The sequence below is a fragment of the Lissotriton helveticus genome, chromosome 6, assembly GCF_964261635.1.
Source record: "Lissotriton helveticus chromosome 6, aLisHel1.1, whole genome shotgun sequence".
In the NCBI taxonomy this organism is placed as follows: domain Eukaryota; kingdom Metazoa; phylum Chordata; class Amphibia; order Caudata; family Salamandridae; genus Lissotriton; species Lissotriton helveticus.
In genome coordinates, this window is record NC_136067.1 from 16,292,682 (window position 1) to 16,316,708 (window position 24,027).

General features: G+C 46.1%; 1 protein-coding gene across 1 annotated transcript in view; it reads right to left on the reverse strand.

Moving 5' to 3' along the window:
- Nucleotides 1–24,027, reverse strand: part of LOC144762144 (solute carrier family 22 member 7-like) — a 235,376-nt gene that overhangs the window by 205,566 nt on the left and 5,783 nt on the right. The window contains exon 3 of the mRNA XM_078647294.1: nucleotides 10,426–10,529. Within this exon, the coding sequence (XP_078503420.1) occupies nucleotides 10,426–10,529 (104 nt within the window). The remainder of the gene's footprint in view (nucleotides 1–10,425; nucleotides 10,530–24,027) is intronic.

Consider the following 24,027-nt stretch of genomic DNA (forward strand, 5'->3'; position numbering starts at 1 on the left):
GCTGTTAGTACCATGTCAAGGTACAATGATAGGGATAAGGGGTGACAAGAGGTGGGATTAGGGGCCCGGGGAGACAGGGTCTATGGGGGGCAAAGGCCCAGCTCACTGGGAGGGAAAAAGGGAGGGGGCACTCCAGGATGGGTGGTGGAAAGAAAAAAAATAACAATCAAATATCAAATTAGTTGCAAATCTCACAAACATAGGGTTGAAAATAATGGAACCTACCTTCTAAACAGAATAAGAAATACAATACATATATAATGGTGAGAAATTAGATAAAAATAGCTGACATGAATGGCTGAATGAGAGGTGTTACATATTGGTTCATGTAATTTGAATGGGGGCAATAATTCAACAAAACTAAGAGCCACACTTCAATGGTTAATGGTAAATCAACCTCATGTTATTCTTCTTCAAGAAACTACATTTTTTAGAAGTATGCCCCTAACAAAATGGCAACATTTATTAAACAGGCCCTCTTTGCCACCATTAGGGGGTTTTCAGTTCTTATCACCTGTCATTATCAAGGGGAAGCCCTTGAAACTATGAGTGATCCCCTAGCCAGATGGGTGAAGGGGAATCTGAAACTGGGGGAACAAACTGTCCTTTTAATCAGCTATTATGGCCCCATACATGATGAAACTCCAGCATTGGAAAAAATGGCTGAACTTTTAATCCCTCTACAAGGAGCCTTAATCATTGGAGGGGATTTCAATATCTTTCAGAATTTAGGTCTAGACACTTCCTGAAAGAACAAATCCGAAAATAAACTGTTAACTGCCAGATACTTGAATTTTATTATGTGGGACTTTGCGCTAGTTGATCCATGGCGGTCTCAGCATCCCGCTAGTAAGGAATTCACGTGTCTTTCCCAAAACTATAACACAGCATCCAGAATTTACTTTTACTTAATTTCCTACAAGTGCGAAAAAGGGGATTCTTGTATCATTCCTAATCCCAAAACTTGCCTCCAAAATTGGTATGAGGAAAGTGAGCATTCAGGCACATTTTTAGCTTGGTCCGTAAAAAAATAAATCGTAATAATGCCAATGTTATGTCCATCTTTAAAATGCAAAAGGTCAATGATGTTGGCCTGCCCTGTCTCACAGTTGTCATACATACTAAGCATGGTCGGTGCTCATCGCAATGGTGACCCATGGAGTCCATCCTGACCCTTAAACCGTTTATTGCAGATCTCCGCCCTGCCTCACGGGCTGCTTAATGGAGGGCGTGGTAAACATCCTTTACCACGCAACTTTTACCACGGAGTGCTTTTACAACGCAGGTTTTACAACAAAAACCATTACAACGCATTGCACTGGGGGGTGCTCTAGGATAGGGAATAGTTTTAATTTACTATCCAACACCTTCCCTACTATCCACGGGGACTGGAGTTGGAATAGTAAATTAAACTATTCACTATCCAGCACCCCTAAGCGCTATGCGTTGTAACAGCATGCGTTGTAAAAACTGCGATGTAAAGGCATGCGTGGTAAAAGCATGCGTTGTACTGTCATACATCCGGAAGGCGTGAGTGGTATATTTGGAAACCTATTATGCAGCATTTGGATTGGACTATGACAGAAAGCACCCCAAGCTCCTGCATTTAGTGGGCGCTGATTGCAAAGACAGTTATTGAGGCTGGCCCTCCATTAATGTGCAACATTTTAAAGCCAGCCCTCACTGCACTTTTTGAACTGCTTGCTATTCCTGACTACAAATGTTTTTTCCTACGACAAGCCCAGAAGCAACCAGAGGAATACGTAGATACCTCCTACACCTGGCCAGCACCTGCATTCTGCTGGATGTTGATGGATGATGAGATCAGAGCCCAGTTCATTGAGGTTGCTCTTCTGTAAAACCAAGGGAACATATCCTCCAAGTTCCCAGAATGACAATTGCAAACATCCTAACACTGCGCTTGTCTAAAGAACTTTCGATAACACGTGCTGCACACATGGAGACGGTGCGCCTGTGACTGTAACCACAAAGCCATTAAGCCTCATAGCGAAAGCCATCCCTGAAAAAAAGAAGGCTCACCAAAAACTTAAATAGACTCTAAAGCTCTGTCACTGGCAAATACCCTCATCAAAGTGACGGACTGCAGAAGGGAAAATATGTTCTGCATACAACAAGCTAGAGCACTAAGCTATGGTATGTCGATCTACACCATACCAGTGGGGGCATATACCCAAATCTGTAAACTCCAGCCACACAGGAAGAAGATAGGGACATGAACGATGGCAAACTGGAAGATGTGGTGCATGATACACATGCTATGAAATCTGAGGAATGTCATAGCAAACCCACAACAAGATGCACCATTTCCATTGCTGGCCACCAAGTTTAAGTGTTAACCGACACTGGAGCCTCCATTCACATCCTGGCGGCGTTCAAGACTCTGCCTCAACAACCTACTCTTTGTCCCACGTCCACACTAGTCTACTCATTTTGCTCGGCGTCACCTCTCCCGCTAGCATGAGTATTCCCAACGGACATGACTCAGGGACACGAACAACAGGAGTTAAGGTGTGTGACTCAAAGGGAGGAACTGTGATGCTACTCAGATGCCAGACCACAGAAGACCTCCAGCTCGTATCATTTGCATACAGTGTGCACTGCACCAATGTAGAAGCACAGCTGGATGAGTTTGAACCTATGTTTGACAGCATTGGATGCCTCAAGGACCGATTGATACAACTCCATAATGATGAACCAATCCAGCCGATGCCCAGCGTTACTGATGGGTGGCCTTTCACCTACACCTTATGGTGGAAGAAAAACTACTGAAATTTGACATACAGATAAAATGAGAAAGTAGAGGAGCCCACACTTTGGGTGTCCCCTATGGTGGTGGGTAGTGTGGTGACTGAAGTCACAAGGGGCAGGGACTACCTATGCCACAGAGTGGGGCCTAGCTATACAATAAAGATATACGCAGAGACTTTCTACTTCTCTGGGCCGAAGACCACGAGTGGTCTTGCGCCCGTTTATTTATACCCTCGGGTGAGCCCGCCCTCGGGGTGTGTGCGTGCGTGTATACGTGCGTGGAAGACCGGGTGGCTCCCTCAGTTAAGGTAGGAAACCCAAGCAACCCGGAGAAGAGAATATTTGCATAGATATGTACCTATCCAAAGTGGCAATCAGGCTTCAGAGACAATTGAGCCCCATGGTGGACGATACTGTGGCAGAGGTATTGGGATCAAAATGGTTCTCGAAAATGGGCCTACTGGCTGGGTATCATCAACTCATGTTGGGGCCCGAATCCAGAGCAATCATTACGTTTTCTACACACGTAGGTCTCAGGCGGTAAAAGAGCCTCAGCTTTGAATATCCAACACTGGGAAGTGTTCTAAGAGTGTGTAGCGGGACTTCTAGGTGTCATCAATATCAGTGATGATATCATGTTGCACTCTCCCGCTCACTAAAAACATGTAGATAGACTCAAGGCGACTTTGGACTGGTAGCTAGATAATGGGCTCATTCTCAAGCGTGAGAAATGTGCATTCCTCCAAAGAGAAATCAGTTTCTATGGTTATTGTTTTTTAGAAAGCAGGTTCATGCCTCAAGACAGACAATTAGCCCCGGCTCCAACCATTGCCACTGGAGTGTGTAGTTTTCTGAGGACGGCGACCTATTGTAGGTGTTTCATTCAAATCTAACTGCCCTCACTAGCCCAGTCCAAGAATTGACAAAGGCGAATGCAGTATGGCCGTGCGGCCCATGACCAAGAGGATGTGTCCCAGACAACCAACAGGGTGCTCTCAACACACTACATTGGCCTATTTTGAGTCATGTGAAGAGTATGAACTCTCTGGCCTGGATGCTGTCTTGTCCCAGCCAGGTAGAAACAGGTTCTACCTTGCTGAGGTGGTGCCCTAGCCAGGTAGAACCTACCACTCCCATCAGGGGTGGGTGAGTACTCTCACTGTATAACCTGCACTCAGTCATGGGTGCCATGGACACTGAGAAATTAGGGCTATCACAGAGAAAATTTATGAAGCTTTGGAACTGCACTCTCACACACTAAATACACTGAGAGTCACAGAAAAAACTTCACCCGTGGTATATGTTAATAAAGTTAGAATTCAACACACATTAATTAACACAACATGAACATCATGTATTTCTGGGCATAAATCACATTTGGAAATATTACTAGCAGTACTAGGCTCAGTCGTTTTAAAATGACATCAACAGTATGCACAATTGGGAAAGAGCCTACTTTACCCCCTGCACGCTAATGCGGCGCAAAATGTTGTCAGAACAAGGCCCATCCTGGCAATTATTCCAATTCAATACCACAGTTATAGGGTGCACCCCAATCACAACAATATCAGAAATGTGTAAACACAGATAAATACAACACTTTTAAACAGCACCGTGGGCCAAGGCCAACCTGTGTAAAAACCAAATTCAAATGTAGTATTCTCCTGGCAGGAAATCAACGTTTAATGCAAGACAGCTGTGCGGTATAATAAATAACAGGCTGTCCTCATGAAGTCAATCCCGCACACTCATTGAGCACCAATACGATGTGCTACCGATATGAGGCAGGTCCGTATAGAGCATACACAAAACATCCATGGAGGGGAACTCAAAAAAAGAATACTTCAGATCGGAATTGGAGAACACCAAGTATAGACCCCGTAAGCTATTTGACCTGGTCAAACACCAATCAAATAACCTGGCCCAAACACCGAAATAACCCTCCAAATCCCTAATATCATCAGAATTAGGAATTGCTCTAAATACCGCCACTTACTCTCAACCCTTCCCGGATCTGCCCCCTCTTCCGAACCACTCCCTATGGCCTCACCTAAAAACCAAGCCCGCTGGACTGACTTCGAATACTATGACGAAGACTCCATCTCCAAAATCCTCTCCACCTTAAACCCAAACAACCATGTCAATGACCCCCTGCCTCCCAACTGCCTCGCTGCTGCCTCCCAAGCCATCGTTCCTTGCTGGACTGCAATAATCAACGCCTCTCTCCAGCAGGGTTCGATTCAGAACCCTTTGAAAGCCGGCCAAGTCCTCCCTATCTTAAAAAAACCTTCACTGGACCCAGCTTCTCCTGACAATTTCATACCTATCTCCAATATCCCGCTATTAGCCAAAGTATTGGAGAAATGTGTACAACAGCAACTAAGCCACCACATCAACAACTTCCACCTACTCAATGACTTCCAATCTGGATTCAGACCGGGGCACAGCACTGAAACCACTATGCTCCACATTGTGGACAATGCCCTCCAAACCCTTGACCAAGGCAAAATCTGCCTTCTAATACCCTTTCTATCCTCTGCCTTCGATATGGTCAACCATGACAAACTACTCAAACGCTTAAATTCAGAATGGGCTTGGATGGTGTGGTCCTAGAATGGTTCAGGTCCTTCTTCCATAACCGTTCTCAGAGATTCCTCATCAAGGGCAGTCTATCAGCTCCCACCCCGGTCACGGTTGGAGTCCCCCAAGGCTCAACTCTGTCCCCACCCTCTTTAATCTCTACTTAGAGCCACTTACTGAAGTTCTTCGTACCGCCAACATTTCTTACCATATGTACGCGGACGATACCCAAATATACATCAATATCTCTTCGCTCGAGGAGATTCTCTCCCTGAATGAGACCCTGAAACTGACTGTCCAAAGGCTAGCCGCTAACCAACTCAAACGCAACGCATAGAAAATGGAATTTGTCCTAATCTCCCATTCAAAAGCCGACCAGGAGATTCAGAAGTGGATCAAGGCCATTACTGCCCTAAACTGCCCGCCAACCATTGTGGACTCTGTTTAATCCCTGGGTATATTCCTTGTCTGTAACCTGAACATACAAGAACACATCAACTCGATGGCCAAAGTAGCCAGATTCCACCTGAGCTACCTATGGAATGCTCAATGCTTCTGACCTAAAAATGGCAGTTAAAGCACTAGTTATCTCTAGACTGGAATACGGATGTTCCACCCTTACCGGTCTACCCAAGATCTCTTTAGTATCTCTAAAAGTCTGCCTCAAGGCGGCCGCCAGACTACTCACTGGTACCAGAAAATTAAACCACATCTCTCCGCAAATGAAAGCGCTGAACTGACTCCCTCTAGAAGCCAGAATCCAGTTGAAACTGGCATGCATTACACACAAGGCCCTATACACAAACTCCCCTGCCTATCTGGCACAGAAACTAGTGGTATCTGGAGGAAGCAGGAATTTCCGATCCGCCAGAAACCACTTATTCTAACCTGCCTTTTTTTCAGAAAAAAAGAATCTACGATAGGGCGTACAACGGGGCCACACCAAGAATTTGGAACTCTTTCCCACCCGACATCAGAAGAATCCCTTCTCTTGCACGCTTCAAGAAGGAGGCCAAAACCTTCCTCATGGGTAAATTTCTCGCCTAATGCCTGGCCTCATCCACCACATTATGCCTGATGAATCTAAGACTATCGTTTCCGGATTAAGCTAAGTCTATCGCTTCCTCCCCAGATCACGAAATTATCCCGCAAAGAATATGTAAGCCTCTGTTTTTACTGTCTCTAACTATGATTGTAATCATTCACGTGTATCCCCTACCCCGCCAACCTTTTGTATAGTTTTGTATTTTTCTGCATTTTTAAGTTTGTTTGTTGACCTTGTATACCATGTAAAGCGCTCTGATACCCTCACAGGTCAAGTTCGCACTCTATAAATCACTAAATAAATAAATAAATAAAAAATATCTGCCCCCTTATAGCTAACCTCAACAACACTATGGCCATGGGTTGGAGATAAATAACCTAAACCCTGATATTAGGTTGATTGCGGCTGGAGTCACAATTATTCAGGGTCCCAGGGAGGAATGTAGGAGTAGGTAGCAGGGCTAATTAGGTGGCAGTTGACAAATGGGGGATTGGCCACCGCTCAGGAAGCTCACCCACATTATGCAGAGCAGGAGCAGGCAGAGGGCATAGTTGTTCAATCAAAGGATTTTACAATTGCCCTCCGGCACCAGCTCCGTTCTGCAAAGCACATGTGGGGGTCATGAAGTCTCTTGATCCGCTTCAGATCACTCTCAGAAGCGTTCCTCAACCCAGTCAAGTACGCTTACCACCCAGGCCTGATCCAGGTAATACTACTCGGCAACACAAAGTCATTGGGACCGGGTGAGGAGAGGGAAGGTGATCCGCTGCGCTGAGGGCACAAAAGAAAAAAATCGATGAATGGGAGATGAAGCAGGGGAGCCTCTCTGAAGAATAAGGCACCCTGCCAGACACACGTTAATAAAAGTAGCACCCAGGCAACCCGAGCACAATGGAACACAAATCACCTCCTCAGTACCTCCCAGGAAATAAAGCACAACATCTGATGCATGTTGATACGAGTCATACAGACAGTTCCTGTCACACACAATGAAAAGACACAAACTCAGTACTACCCTGGAAATGAGGCACCTTGTCTGGTTTGATTTGAATCAAGTCGTACCAGAAAGTTCATTACACACAATGAAGAGTTGTAAATTCCATACCTCCCTAGAAATGAGGCACCACGTCTGGTGTGCATTGATACAGGTCACATCAGACACTACCGGTCACACACAATGAAGAGTTGCAAATTCTGTACCTCCCTGGTAATGAGGCACAATGCCTGGTTCACATTGATTCGGGTTGCAGCAGACAATTCTGGTCTTACACACAGTTCAAGTTTAGCAGTGCCGCAGGAGGTAGAATGAGATGCTACCAATTGTATGTCACCACTCCAAGGGTTACGACCTGTCAATCGGACACCGCATGCAATGAGCATGCAGTCAGCGGGTCGCACGAGATAGCAGCGATCAACAAAGCAGGTCATGCGATGTCCCGCAACCAGTATAACCGCTCACCACTAACAAGAAGCTTATGTGTGTCGAAGTCCCCATGATGCAGGGGCTACATTTCATAGATGTCGGCAATGCTTTGGGGACTCTACATAAGGCAATCTGGTCTCCAGGCACAATACTTAGTTCTCTGCTCACGGCACGCTACCAGTTAGGATCCAGCAGACAATGTGGGCACTTAATAGGGCAACGCTCTCAAAGATGTTACAGCAGATGATGTGAGTCTCTCATGGGAGGTCTTTGATGTCCCTGAGTTCTCCACAAGAGAACAGGGGGCAAGCTAACACTTCAGGGCACCACACAGCAGCAGGAAGTCTGCCCAGGCCAGCCTCTATTCATGAAGAGTGCACAGTCCCTTCCAATGGCAGCAGTCCTCCTTGTTCACAACAGATTCCTCTGGCTAGGTGCACCATGTAGTCCAGGATGTCTGGTCCTAAGCCTTCACAAGTATATCTATGCCCTGCTGAAGTATAGAACCAGTAGTTAATACTGTAGTGTGCATTTGAAGATAGGGATTGTTCAGAGGGTTTCCCTTTGAACCACTGATGTCTCCCCTAGAAGTGCAACTATGCAACCTCCGGCCTGCAATGGCAGGCTTGATTCATGTTTGAAAGGCTATTCGGGTGGGTGGCACAACCAGTGCTGTCTCCCATTATTAGCCATTAAAGTACCTGACCTGGGTATGTGGAGTAGCTTTTTACAGGGCACTTATTGGTACAACACCTAAACCAATCAAGTATGCACTCGGTCCTAGCATGTGTAGAAAGTATCCGCGGCCCGTGCAGCTAAAAGTGGTGGGGCAGGGTGTGGGGAATTCCGACAGACGATCACGAGGGAAAATTAATTATTTATTTATTTTCCCTCGTGGTCGTCTGTTGAATCACACCCAACCAAGCATAACCGCTATTACCTGCACGGGCCGCGGCTAGTACGAAGGGTTCATGCACTTTCTCACTGCATTACAGTGGGAAAGTGCCCAGAGTTCCAAGGCCACAAAAAGAGATTCAGCAAAAACCAGGAGGGAAATAACCCCAAAAAGTTTGGGGATATTACCTAAGAAGAGCCATGTACAACAGGGCTCCAAAAGCATATGCTAGTTAACAGACATGGAGCAAGGGTACTCAGACAATGAGAAGGAGGCCAATGCAATCCATTTGGGCTGCAGGCATTTTCACATACATCTGTAGGGGCAGCTGTTTTTGGTGCACACTGACCAGAAACCACTTCTTCCTCTCTTAAAAGGCTCCTCCTCCAAGCCACCTCTGAAAACTGAGAAGTGGATTCTTCAACTACATGAGCACCAGTTTCCTGTGGAGTACCAGCCAGCTCAGAATCCTGCAGATTATCTCTCAAGCCATGCGTGGCCTGCAATCATCCATGAAGAGTTGGGGTGGAGGAAGTATCGGAGTACAGAAAAATGGTGATTGAAAGGTCAAAACCTTTACCTATCTCGCTAAAGGACTTTTTGGAAGCCACTAAGCTGGATGGGAGTCTTCTTCAGCTGGCTTTCTCTGCAGTAAACAAGGGGAACAGGACACAATTGCTATCCCACCAGACTACTGAGGCAAGACAGACACTCCTTTTGCTCTATCACGAATGTAATGAGCTAGCTTCCACCCCTGAAGTATGCCTACTGAGAGGGCCCCAGTTGGCAAAACCTGGGCGTTTGACAAAGTGTGTTGTTGACCTGACCCATCAAAGGATTGTCAACAACAAAGTCCTGACTCAGATGTAAAGTTTGGTACCCGAGGCTGGATGAACTAGTTGAATACACAGTGCAATCTTGTCTGCTGTGTCAGGCTGCTTGCCCCCAAGCCCATCAGCACCTATCGTCATGGAAGGCATTACTCCACAGCCGTGGCACTGAGCCAATACTGATTTTGTGAGTCTGCCGGATGGCAGCAACATGCTGGTACTTATCGATCACTTTCCTAAGTATCCTGAGGTGTAAATTATGATAGGAAGTCAAACAGTGGTCCATTTTGAGAAGGTTTTGACATACGGTGTGTTACTGAAAGAGTCTCAAGCAGGAAATGTGCGGAGTACCTGCAGTCCAGGGGTATCACTCATCGGCGTATCACTACTTGATGGCCCCAAGCTAATGGAGAAACCAAGCACTTCATGCAAACTCTTATGCGAACTCTCAATAAGGTAATATGGATGGTGCTAGCTGAGAACCTGAACATGGATTGTGCCCTGTAATCATTTCTAAGAGTATGGTGACTCACACTGCATGCCAGGGGATCCTCTAGGCGAAGGCCTCACAAGTGCAGAGGTCACCGCACACCTTGCCCCACGCTACAAGGCAACAGCCACCATGCATGGAACTGTCCATTTGTTCAGGATTACTAGACAGTCACCAGCTCAGGCTGCATTGGTCTCCTAAACTGTTTCACTCAGATTTCATCAATGGAAATTCGGATACTTATGAGAGACAACTTGAATGCCGTGCTCGGCAGACACTGTGGTGCACAATACTTCTTACACAAAAAACAGAGTATAACCAGGGTTGAAAGACTTGAACCACATGTGAGAACTAACACATATGAATCATAGAAACAATAAATACATACCGTACCTATCAGCCAAGTAACCATTCAGAATGGCCCCCACCATGACTCCGATGAAGAAGAAGGTGGATGAAGCCTTACTGAGCCACTTCTGCTCGCACACGAGGTCCCACTGAAAGAGAGAGGCAGAGGGCAGTGTTAGAGTCACTGATCACAGACAATGTATCTTCTCTACTTAGGGGCATATTACCAAGAACCGGAGTTACAATTATCACCGTTTTAGCGGCAGGAAACTGCGAATTCCCATAGAAGCCCATGTTCTGGTGTGAACATGGGCTTCTATTGGAATTCTCAAGAGCACATTATCAAGCCCATTATCGCCGTTCTTGATAATATGCCCCTACGTTTGTTCCAAGAGCTCCTAATACCCATTGCTTTGATAGGGCTCTCACTCATGAGATCATGCACTGGTCTTAATATGGTGTATCCAAAAAACAACTTTTTATGATGGGTCATCCACAAACCCCTTGACCCACGTCCCACACATGCATATAGATAGAGAAGAGCCACAGGACTGTGCCACATTTTTACACTTTGACTACATTTATCACATTTAGAGGTAAGCACACCTGATGTTGCCCATCATATCTGTCCACTGTCTTCCTACAGTGTGTAGATGGACCCATGAGAACCCTAGGCATCATCTACTCCCATCAAACAACAAAACAACTTGACCCTAATTTTAAAGTAGAATACTTGACCATTTCACATCCTACAGGTACAAATGTGAAAACACGATCTTATATTGAAATGTACTGCAGGGTTATTATCTGATTTATATCCTCATATTGCATTGTGTAACCATATATTTTATATTAAATATTACATTTTATAACTAAATATGGTTGTGAAGTGTCCTTTAGCCTTGATTATGCTTGCATGCCCAGGAATTTTTTTTGAGTTTGACAATCACCTCTTCTACTGGTCTCAGGGTACGTCTATGGGGAGCACATTTGCACCCAGTGTAATGAAATGAAAAGAAAATATAATTTGTAAAGCGCTGCAGCTGCCCTCAGGCGTCCAGGCGCTAAGACTAAAAAGACTGCCATCAGATGAAAACAGAGGGTTCTGATTACTGAAACAAAAACGTTTTAAGATGTTTACGGAAGATGGATAGATTGGAGTTGTTTCTCATGTGCAGAGGGAGGGTGTTCCATAACTTTGATACATTATAAGTGAAGGAACGGCCTCCTGCTCTGGCTCTAAATATTCTAGGAGTCTTAGCCAGAGATGCAGACGAGAACGAAGCGCTTTATTGGGCTGATAAGAGGAAATCAAGGAGCGATTGATTTCTGGGCCCACTTTCCAGAATGCCTGATGAGCAATGCACAGAGATTTGAATTTTACTCTGTCCCTGACTGGCAGCCAGTGCAACATTCTTAGCCCAGCTTTTATTGAAGTTCTTCGTGGGACTCCAAGTAATGCATGAGCCACACAGTTTTGAGTGCGCTGCAGTTTTTGTAGGGTGTAGTCCGGTGCTCCAAGATAAAGGGCATTACTAAAGTCCAGGCGGGATTGAACGAGGCCCTGTATAATTATCTGCTTGGCCTCAAATGGGAGAAGGGGAAGGATTTTTTTTATCACCCTAAGGAGGCCAAAGCAGGTGGCCGACACCTTGGTGGCCTGTGTATTGAAGCTCAACGACTTATCTAACCATACCCCCAGACTTTTGATGTTATCTCTGGGGGCAAGGACCGCACCCATACTCACGGGCCATAACAGCTCCAAAGTAGAAGGGGCTGCCGGGCCCAAGAGCATGAGCTCGGTCTTGTCGTCATTGAGCTTCAAACAGGAGCTCATCATCCAGCTCCTCACCTCCTCCAGACACCCTGCTAAATTAGGCAGTGATTGGAGGCCGCTCTTCTGCACAAGGGAGACCACTAGCTGGGTGTCGTCCGCATAGGAAATGATGTTAATACCGTGCGGACGAACAACCCCAGCCAGCGGTCTCATATATGCATTGAAGAGCATAGGGCTCAAAGAGGAGCCCTGAGGAACTCCACACCCCAAAGGCCTGCTCGACGAGATGGATGTGCCGTCAAAGACCTGGAAGGTTCTATCAGTTAAAAAAGACTTGAGCCAGGCCAGGGCTTCTCCGGACACTCCTAGGTCGGCAAGACGGTTCAGCAGAATAGTATGATGAACCGTATCAAAAGCCGCACTCAGATCGAGGAGGATCACTGCCACTGACCCCCCGATACAAGATCCCCCTCGCCTCCTCTGTCACAGCCAATAAAGCAGTCCCTGTCCCATGTTTGGGGTGAAAGACTGTCTGGGAAGCATCGAGGAGATGATTTTCCTCGAGGAATTTCATCAGGATGGTATTAACCACTTGGCTGCTATGACATGGACTCCATTTTCAATGTAATTTCCATTGAAATGAATGGGCACTTCATGACGAGTTACCCTTGTCATTAGCATCCAAGTCCACTTGGATGCTAATGACAAGGGTAACTCGTCATAAAGTGCCCATTCATTTCAATGGAAATTACATTGAAAATGGAGTCCATGTCATAGCAGCCAAGTTAATGTGCTTCTCCAAGATCTTAGTTGCCCATGGGAGCAGACAGATCGGGCGGTAGTTACTAGGGTTGGCTGGGTCAAGGGCAGGTTTTTTCAGCAAGGCCCGTACCATTGCATGTTTCCATGCCACAGGTACCATCCCACTCAGAATGGAGGAGTTCAACAACTCCATGAGAGTAGGGAGAATTGTTTTGCTGGCCAACACCAGCAAGCCCGGAGGAGCAGGGTCACACGGCGAGCCAGATTTTGTTTGTTGTGCTAGAGACTCCAATGTTACCAAATTCAGCAAGGGGAAGGAATCTAGCTTATTTTGAGAGGGGATTACTATGTCGAGGGCCGACTCAGAGCATTGGATGGGTAATTCAGTGACAGGGTCTGGAAAGGAGAGGTACATTTTATTAACTTTCTGAAAGAAAAAATCAACCAACTCGTTACATCTGGAAGGAGAGTTACTGTTGTCTGCCGCGAGCGGGGGGGGTTTTATCAGTGATTTAACTATCTGATATATTTCCTTCGGCTTAGATTTAGCCAATGTTATTTTATCATTATAATAGGCTGCTTGTGAGGTTTTTATGGCGAGTTTGTAGTTCCTAATGGCGTCTCTGTAAGTGGCTTTGTCAATGGGGTCATAGGTCATACGCCATTTCCTCTCTAATCTCTTACAGGAGCGCTTTTTGTCCCTAAGTTCTTCCGTGTACCACGGTGATGATTTACTCTGTCTCTTTGATCCAGATAGGTACGGGGGAAGAATCAAATCTAGAGAAGTAGTGATCCAGTTATTGTATTTGTTGTTGTTTACCGATGGGTCATGGGAGAGTAGTGGTCTAGTGGTACTAAGGGTCTTCGTCCAGTTATCTTCAGAGAGTTTGGCCCAATTTCGGGTTTTCCGAGATGTGAAGATGGATGGTGGAGGTTTGCTTGTGGTCCAAGTGAAGGCTATCAGAAAATGGTCCGACCATGGAAGGCGGCTTATAGTGCCCACTTTGAGATGACCGCAATTACTAAAGATCGGGTCTAAGAGATGGCCTTTTTCATGCGTTGGTGAGGGAACTAGTTGCTCTAATTGAATGGCGGCTAAACTCGACATCATCTCTAGAGCCGTGGGGTCCGACAAACTATCAAAATGAACATTAAAATCTCCAAGTAGGGTAAAATTTGAGGGAGAGGTAACCAGATCTGATGCCACCGACAAGAGAGATGTATTAAACTGTCCGATGGTTCCGGGGGGACGATAAATGAGAATACCAGTAAAACTGGTGTTAGGGGAAAACTCGCTCACAAAGGGCAGACTTTCACAAGTCTGGCATGCCTTTACATGGCTACCTTCAAACAAGAGGTAATACTGCACACCAGTAGCCCCTATGGCAACAACCTGAGACTGTGGAAGAGGTACATCGACGACATTCTCATCTTTTGGAAAGGTGATTTACCAACTTGTATTCAATTCTGTGAATGGATCAACACTAAAAACACTAACCTTAAATTTACCCACACCATCTCCAACTCTCAAATTTCATTTCTGGATTTAACAATCAGACTCCAGGAGGTCAGACTAGACACCCCACTGTACAAAAAACCCACTGACACTAACAGTCTGCTATTATACAGTAGCTATCACCCCAAGACTTTAAGAAAGAATCTTCCGTTCAGCCAATTTCTTAGTCTGAGAAGAAATTGTACCTCAGTAGAGGATTATAAAAGAGAAGCCTCTCTTCTAGCCACAAATCTGATAGAAAGACAATGCCCTGATAAGACAGTCAGGAAATGCATGAAGCGAGCTCGCAATAACAATCGGGATGGGCTTCTAGAAACAAAAGTTAAAACACCTGACAACACCATCGCGTGTGTAACCACTTTTTTACCCAGGTCGACCCTAATTAAGAAAGTCATAAACAAACATTGGGGCATCCTGAGGACAGCGGATCTGTCAATTACGCAACCACGATTTGCCTTCAAGAGGTCCAATAACCTCAAAGACCTAATTATACACACCAGACCCTACAACAAAACCACAACCACACAAAGTTGCCTGTGGGGCCTCCCCCCAGTAACCGGACATTACCCCTGTGGATCATGTACCGTCTGTCCTCAAACCAAACCAATGAAAGAAATAAGACTAACAGACACCTTCACATGGGTGATGACAGGACACACCAATTGCAATACCAGTCACTGCATCTACCTACTGACATGACCCTGTGACAAACATTACGGGGGAATGACCATGAGATCAGCTAAAACTAGGATAACTGAACATAAAAGTAACATCAGGTGTGGCAGAACCACAACCAAGCTATACACACATTATTGTGAGAAGAGACATACTCCTGAGAGCATCAAGTGGCTAATCCTGGAAGCGCATCCCACTATCACACAAACTGCTCTGTTCAGGCTTGAACAGAGGTGGGTACATCATCTTAACTCCTTCGATGCTGATGACGGAACCGCTCCGTCATCAGCTGCGGTGGCGCTGGGGTGATGACGGAGCGGTTCTGTCATGGCCCGCTCGGCACGCCTGCGCGGCGCGGATTCCGCGCCTGCGCTGAGTGTTCTATTGAGCGGGGCGGGCCATGACGGAACCGCTCTGTCATCAGCATAGCTCAACCGAGGCTGGTGACGGAGCAGTTCCTGTCACCAGCATGCGGCCGCCGCGCGGCCGCCCCGCCCCCTTAGCGCTGCGGCGGAATAGCCGCCGCAGCGAAGGAGTTAATACAGCAATAACTGGCCTCAACGATGACATCCCCTGGGTCTCGCTGAACAACTGAAGCACCAACAGATCATTTTTCCATAACTAATTCAATAATGTTCCCATGAGGCACAGGTGAGACTGATTTGCATATAGCCATGTCAGAACTGGGGTGGTAGAGTGGGCTAAAGAACGGTGTTTGGATTAATCCCAGATCTTTTGACTGGGTGTGAGTGTTTGATTGATTCAGATGCTCTGTCCATCACCACCCGCTTTTGTACCGCTTTTGGCCGCCATAAGTGTGGCAGGGTATGCTCAGACGTGAGTCCCTTGCTCACTTTGCCACTGGATTCAAGCAAGCTGGGCTGAAGACGGCTGGAATGCCAGAAACAGGTCCTCGGTAGCTTGTTTCTGGTCCAGGGAAGACATGGCTTGGCAGTTTGGGCTGGACTGTTCCCATGAGGCACAGTGTCAGACTGATTTGCATATAGCCATGTCAGAACTGGGGTGGCAGAGTGGGCTAAAGAACGGTGATGGATTAAGCCCAGATCTTTTGACTGGGTGTGAGTGTTTGATTGATTCAGATGCTCCGTCCATCACCACCCCCTTTTGTACAACTAACGAGGCCACTCCTCCACTCGAGGCACTACGACATGCATGACAAGTATTTAGACTCAGTGTCAGGAGGAGTCTTGACCTTCCTGAGAAGCAGCGGCTAGGGTAGGTCGGACGACTAGTTCCACACCAGGAACAGGTAAGAATCACTGTTTGTGTTTTAGAGTCCTCGTTTCTGGGGAACTCGTACAGCGGGGAATGTTGACTGTTTATTTTCCTGCAAAAGCCGCTAACGGTTTACGAGTTTAATTACCGGGTGAGCTTTGCTGCATACTCCTGCCGTGCAACCGCCATTACTACGGTCCCCACCCTACTGTTCTTACAAGTCCACGGGGACTGCGGGGAGTTGTATTTTGACTGCCTGGAGACTCTAATTATTTTAAGCCGCAGGCGTCATTGACACCGCCCAGTCCCCGCGGTTCTCTGCTTGGAATTGTAACGAGTAAGGCGCCACAAGGTTGTTATTGCATCAGTCCCACTTGGTGATTTTAAACCACTTGTGTACCAAACATTGCATACTTTACACATACGTGTCTGCCTATCTGGTTGACTAAATCAGTCTCGACTTTTCCTATTCTTTCAGTGACACCACTGGTGGGGTGTCTTTTATCCTCTGCATCAGATAAGGCTAGACTTCACACAAATTTAGCTGAGCCATTACCACACGCTTGTACCCTGGTGCAGCATTATTTATCCATGGTGTTGCATTTGTCTTCCTGGTTTTCTTGTGGCAGCCTTGTGGTTATCAGGTGGTCACTGATTGTTATGTTACCCTGCAGATACACAGTGCGTTTTAATTTCCGAATGTATTTAATACGCACAATGTCTCATGACCTGTACTATACTAATTCAGGACAGCGTTGCCCTTTCACTGTTTATTTTTATTACAGGTGGTCTTAATTCCCTAGGAGGACGTCCCTAGGCGAGTAACAGTGGCAGGTAGCATCCTTACCACACTTGTATGTAGATAGGTTGTTTTTTCACAATTTGTTTTACTCACGGTCCTGAAGAATCGCCACTGATCATTTATTGACAACTTTCAGACGAGAAACATGTCGACCATCTGGGAGTAGAATAGGTATTTTTGTTGGATAGAACACAAAACACACTACCCCTCCCACAGTATTTTATTTAGGTGAGGTACCCGGTAGAATAATGTTTTCGAGAGGAATCCTTAACCTATTTTAAACCACACTACACACATCTACATTGGACTAGGTCCCCTCACACCCATGCACCCTTACGGCAAGGAACAAAAGATCTCCGTCAAAGAGCCCCTTTAAGGGTGCCCGTTGGGCATTGCAGCGCCGGCCCAACGAGGAGCAGGCTCATATGATGAAGCATGACACCTAGCTTGCTGGGTGTGTGAGAGCCCTAGTTCCGAGAGGAGGAACTCCCCTCCCCTCCCCCCCACTGACTCCTGTTTTAATTGTCGTGCCAGACATTTCTAGCCTCGGCCCCCGGTTGGTGACGAATATTTCACCTAGGAAACTGCGTACTCTTCTTTGTTTCACTGCATGCCCAGGAGCCCTTTCATTCAGAGTAGTGCATTTGCAAAGCACACCGTGTTTCAAGTGTAGGCCACTGGATGTTGGTGTTAAGAGAGTAATTGTACTTGTGATCGATAACTTCTCCTCAAGGTTGTCTCACACTTTCTCCTCTATACGTTTCTAAGTTCCAATCATGTCACCTGCTTATTAGATATGATTTTGCTGAAACCTTTTCTGACATAATTAGCTAACATAGACATTTATTGAGAGAAAACATTATTACATTGTTCTAAATTACATATAATTTATCATTTGGCTCCATCTGACCATCATCTTCTGTGAGTTCCATTGAAGTGACAATTGTCTATTGAATATTTGCTGTGCTGCATGCTGTGTTTACATTAAATGCTGAATAGTGTTGTGGGCTTTCCAATGTGTTGTGTTGTATTTATAACATGGCTGTCTATATGCATTTGGCGATACCCAACAATATCCCCAGGCCCTGGTAAGGTTATCCCATACTTCATTTTTAAATAATTCTCCATCTAAATAGTTTATGCTTCCTCCTACAAAAGCTCAAATGGTCTTCCTGTCTGATCTGCAGATTTTACTGTATTCCCCTTCGGGTACCAGCGTTTACAACGCAACTTTTACATTCAGTATCTTTACCAGGCAACTTTTACAACACAAGTCGTTACAACGACTTGCGCTGGGGGGCACTCTAGGATAGGGAATAGTTAATTTACTTTCCAAAACCTTCCCTACTATCCACGGGGACTGGAGTTGGAATAGTAAATTAAACTATTCACTATCCAGCACCCCCCAACGCAAGGTGAGAAAGTGGTGAGGTTCATAGATCACAGTGTTGCATATATTAAGTCTTTGGCTCAGCCCTATAGGGGCCTCATTTATGAGGTCTTGCGTCACTTTTACGCCGCTGGTGCGTCACTTTTTGTGACGCACCAGTAGCGTAAAAAATGTGCCTTGTTGCACCATATTTACAAAGTGAAGCATCTAGGTAGATGCGTCACTTTGTAAAACCCTTTGCCAAATTATACCTGCGCCAGGTGTAATGTATGCAAAAGGGGCATATTGACGCAAAGAGGGTCGTAGAAGTGACGCAGTGAAATCTATGAGAAATCTTGTGCCTGCCTCACAGCAGGCGTAAGACTGACGCAAATAGGGATTGCCCCATGTGAAAGGACGCATTGCTGGAGTTGCGTCACTTTTGCGCTTACAGATACGTCAGAAATACTGACATATCTGTACCCCCTTGCGACATGATGCGTCATACATTACAAATATGACTCATCAGGTATGTCGCAAGGAGTGCACACTGAGAAGTGACGCATCGCTGCTTTCACGCAGCGATGTGTAATTTCTCATAAATGAGGCCCAAGGTTTTTATCCACACCCACAGGTGACACAAGTGAACTCGGTTCAATGCGCCAATGCTTGAATGTGAAAGAAAGGGTTTTGCAGTCTGAACCCCATCCAGAATACAGTTGAAGTGTATTCAGTGCTTTTGGGTTACTAACAGGTAGCCATGGTAATCAAAACAATTGTTTGTTAATATTTTACACACTCCAAACCACCAGAAAGAGAATCTGCATTTCAACATATTTATTTTAAAATAGTTATTATAAAATGCCAGGATCGAGTGCACACAATATTTGTAACACCACAGAATATAAGAATTAAAAGCAGCCAAGCTTTCCAATAACCATGAAACCAGGGGAAATTGTAACATCACAATTTATAGCCCTTAACACCCTGGCTGTGCTATCTCTAAGCACAATGCTAGTTCTAGCACATGAATACATAATTAGCCTGTGTTTCAGAGGTGTTGCACATACCTGGATAACATGATTTGTTGTACGTTTTATTTTGAGTACAAGAGCTGGGAGATTGCATCTGTGCGAGTACAAAATACTGGCACCAGTTAGTGAAGTAAGAATGGAATACTTTGCCGCACCTCAGAGTGTCTTGCTGGGGGCTTCTTCAGGCAGGGAAACAACCTTTACAACGCAAGTTGTACAACGCACTACCATTACAACAAAACGTTTACAACGCAACATCCATTACAACGCATGCAATTACAACGCAACCATTACAATGCATGACACTACAACGCACACCACTACAACGCATGTCATTACAACTCAGTCATTACAACGCATACCATTACGACGCATAACATTACCATCCAACACTTACCCTACTGTTGCACCCCTGGAGTTAGGAATAGTAATTTTTACCCCTACACTATCAAATACTTACCAAACATGCAATGTAATGTTATGCGTTGTAATGGTATGAGTTGTAAAGGTATTATGCGTTGTAATGGAATGCGTTGTAAATGTAGTTTTTAAAATTTCGTTGTAATGGCATGCGTTGTAATGGAATGCATTGTAATGGATGTTGCGTTGTAAAAAATGCGTTGTAAAGGTATGCGTTGTAAAAGTGTGCGTTGTAACATCATACATCCCTTCAGGCAAGATGCCATCTGGCGCTGTGTAAACCTGATCTCCGATCGGCGTCAATGATCTGGTGTATGTAAGTGCCTCTTTTTGACATGGTCACCCTTACTTTTTGCCCATTTGACTGAAAATGCACTGGGTCCCTGCTAACCAGGCCCCATTGCCAAAGTTCTTTCCCCAAAACAGCACAAATGTAAATTGTAACCCAATTGGCAAGGGCTTTAGCACCCCTGTAAGTAGGCCTGGGTGGACTTCACACAGAACTCCGTACAGTGACCAAGCGGCGAGTGCAATACGTCGCGCTGCTAGCACTGATTTTCAGCACGTGGCGTTTGTCCCACACTGTTACATCAGAGCGAAAGGCACCACGTGAAGCGCAGAAGAGTACTGTTTCTTTCTGCCGCTCGAGTAGAAGTTCTACTTGAGAGGCAGCTTCCTCAAAGCAAGCGGAAGGTTTCTCAACATGAGTGATAGCGACTAGCCGCGACCGTCCTCATTCAGAAATCTCACCAGGAGGTGGTCTGCAGTAAGATTTTCCTCGCTTGCGCTCCACAACTTAAAATTGGCGAGCCACAGGAAAGGAGGAACTCCACTCTGCCCTCTAAATGGAGTTTTTTGTAACTCTAAGCTCTGCGCATAGAGGGAAACACTCTGCAAACTCCGTGAGCGGAGCCTAATGTCATGCTCGGGCATTACTGTAAGTCCCTGGCAAATGGTACTACGGGCATGCGGGACATGCGTAGTAAAGAGGGTCCCTAAGAACTGTAGCATGTATTTTGCCACTTTAGGCATACACCACAAACTGCATGCAGACTGCCTTTGCGGAATGCATTCTGAAAATACGACATTGCCCACCCCCTGTGTGCAATAGCAAAGTACAGTATATGTACTATATGTACGTCAACCCTACGGCAGGCCTATAGAGACCTAAAGCAGGGTTCATTATATTACATGTGAGGTCACATCTGCATGAGCAGATTTGCCTCAGTGACGCCTAGCTTCATTACTAGTCATTGCAAGTGAGCAGGAAGCCATTTTAAAGCATCTACTGGGCACTGGTCATTACGAGTTACGCAGCTACATAACGGCTTCACTGAAAAAATGTATATTTGGTATCAAACACCTCATCTTAATAAATCCATACTGAAGCCAGTATTGGATCTCTGAAGACATGCACCAAGAAACCACCTTAGAGGTGGCCCCTGTCACCCTACTAGTCACTTAGGGGCGCATGCATCAAGGTAGGCTTTTGTGATTCCTTAATTGCGATTATTAACAGTTTCGCTGTGGCGGCAATTCCGCTGCAGCGCTAAGGGGCGGGGGGTGCACGCGGCGCTCCGACGCTTGTGACGGAACCGCTCCGTCACGCCCCTCGGGTGGGCTGTGCTTGTGATGGAATGGTTCCGTCATGGCCCCGCCCACTCAATAGAACGCGAGCAGGCCTTGATGGATCCGCTCCGTCACTAGCCCGCCCGAGGGGCGTGACGGAGCGGTTCCGTCACAAGCGTGGGAGGGGTTAAGGAATCGCAATTATGAAATCGCAAAAGCCTATGCATGTAGGAATCGCTAAAAAAATAGCAATTCCTAAACATTCCTTAATTGCGAGTCGCAAATTGCGAGTCGCAATTAAGGAATGGCTTCCCATTCATTCCTATGGGCCTACAGGCCCATAGGAATGAATGGGAAATGCATGCCATCAGGCCCACCAAAGAAGCATCACTTCAGGAGGAAGTCTTTGTGTCTTTGTGGCTTTAGAAGGTCAGCGCCATCCCTCTCTGCCATGTTTTCAGGTGTTAGATCCACCAGGAGCCCCCCTGAAACAATACCCTGAGTACCAGGGTACTTGCATCAGCCAATGCTTGCTTTCTGCCCAGTCCAACACCACAACCTTGAAAGCTTTCACGCACATCGAGGGACTTCAGGACAGATGAGATCCAAAACCAGAGTGACCCTGCTGTTGTGTTTTCCTTCCCTCTGCAGAACCGACCGTCTAACCGTGAGAGTCTCGAACTCCAGTGGCCAGCCAGCCAAAACCCGCTGCATCTGAAATCAACAGCCCGGGCCTTGACTCCTGACTGCATCTCCTTGGCATAGGGATTTACAATACCTGAGCCCTCCTTTGCATTCCCCGGGCTTGCCCCCAAGTCCCTCCTTGTAGCTTTTGTTTTTAGGTCCCCATTGACTTATTCAGTGTAGCCCATGAGGCTACCAACCTGACCTGCACCTCCGCACCCAGACACCTGAAGACAGGTAACCTGAAACTGCTGGTGGTTCCTTAGACCCTGGCCCCCTTGCACCTTAAGTCCAGAAGGGCACCTCCGAGCTCTATCTGCACGTATCTGTTTGCTGTGTATGTTTGTTTGCGGGGTGTGTTTTTCCTCCCATTGGATAGCATTACCACGTTTGAGGCTCGTATATTTAATAAACGTTATTTGAGCATTTTTAGCGTTTTCTTGAAAAATAGATGATTCCAAAAGTACTTGAACAATTCTAAAGATCTTGGGGGCATATTATCAAGCAGGGCGATAGGCAATTATCGCTAATTCTATTGCCCTATTAACAAGCTGTCGCTAACTGGGAGAGGAGCTGGCCTAACGGCTAAGGCGCTCGACCTCGGACCTGGGGATCTGGGTTCAAGTCTCGGTAACGACGCCAAAACCTCCTGTGATTCTGGGCAAATCACTTAATCTCTCCGTGCCTAAAAATGAAAGTGTGTCCTCATGTAAAAAAAAACAAAAAAACGTAACTTGTGCTATGTAAAGCGCTCTGATACCTGATTCGGTTCGGGTCTAGTTCGCGCTATATAAAACTCCACCAAAAAAACTGATGTTAGCGACAGCTTTTAGGCGATAGCGAGCGGTTTGGGGCCCGCTTTGCATGTCAGTGATGTTTATCGTTAATGACATGCAAAGTGGGCGTACCCAACAAGGTAGCGACTGAAAGTAGTCGCTAATGTTGCTATCGCCTCTTAGCAAGGCAGGCGTAGCGATGGAAATATTCGCGCTAAGCGCGAATATCTCCAAATACTAACACCTGCCCAGACCAGTTCTTAGCCATGTTATCCAATGGGAGGTGGATAACATGGCAAAGAGCATTTCGTCGCTAATGCGTGAATATCGCTGTATTCTCAGCGATATTCACGCATTTCGCTGCTAACGCTGGGTATTTTAGCACAATGGAGAAAAGCGTTGCTAATAGCATGTTTTGTCCGCTAAGATATCCAGCGATAGGCAGCGATAAAAAAAATGCGCTAAGCGCATTTTGCGATAAATATCTCTATTCCTTGGTAATATGCCCCTAGGTGTCTAAATTCATATAAATATTGACTTTATTTTTAAACAGTGGTCTGGGATTTCTTGACTGTGTGTGTAAAACAAATGCTGAACCCCCCTCTATGATACGCATAAGCTGCTTGACCACACTAGCACGAATAGAACACTTGGGGTCATTAGAGTAAGCCCTGTCAACCAATAAGGATCATCTGGTCTTTTTGCGTGGTATGCCCTTACATTGTCCCTGCTACTTAAAAAGTCACCTAGGTGTAAATGTAAATGTATTGCGACTTATATAGCGCACGTATCACCCGAAGGTATCAAGGCGCTTGCTTAGGGAACCCGTCCTGGTATTCCCCTTTGAGATACCCCGGCAGGGTATCCACAAGGTGAAAGCCAGGCATCCCGCCGCGACGGGCCGTAGTGGAGATTAAGCAAGCTATTGCCCAGAGTCGCAGAGTGTGACCCCGTGAGTCGAGTAGGCACCGGAGCGACAATTGTCAAGTCTGTGGAATTTTGAGCCTGAGACCCACCGAGGCGGGGA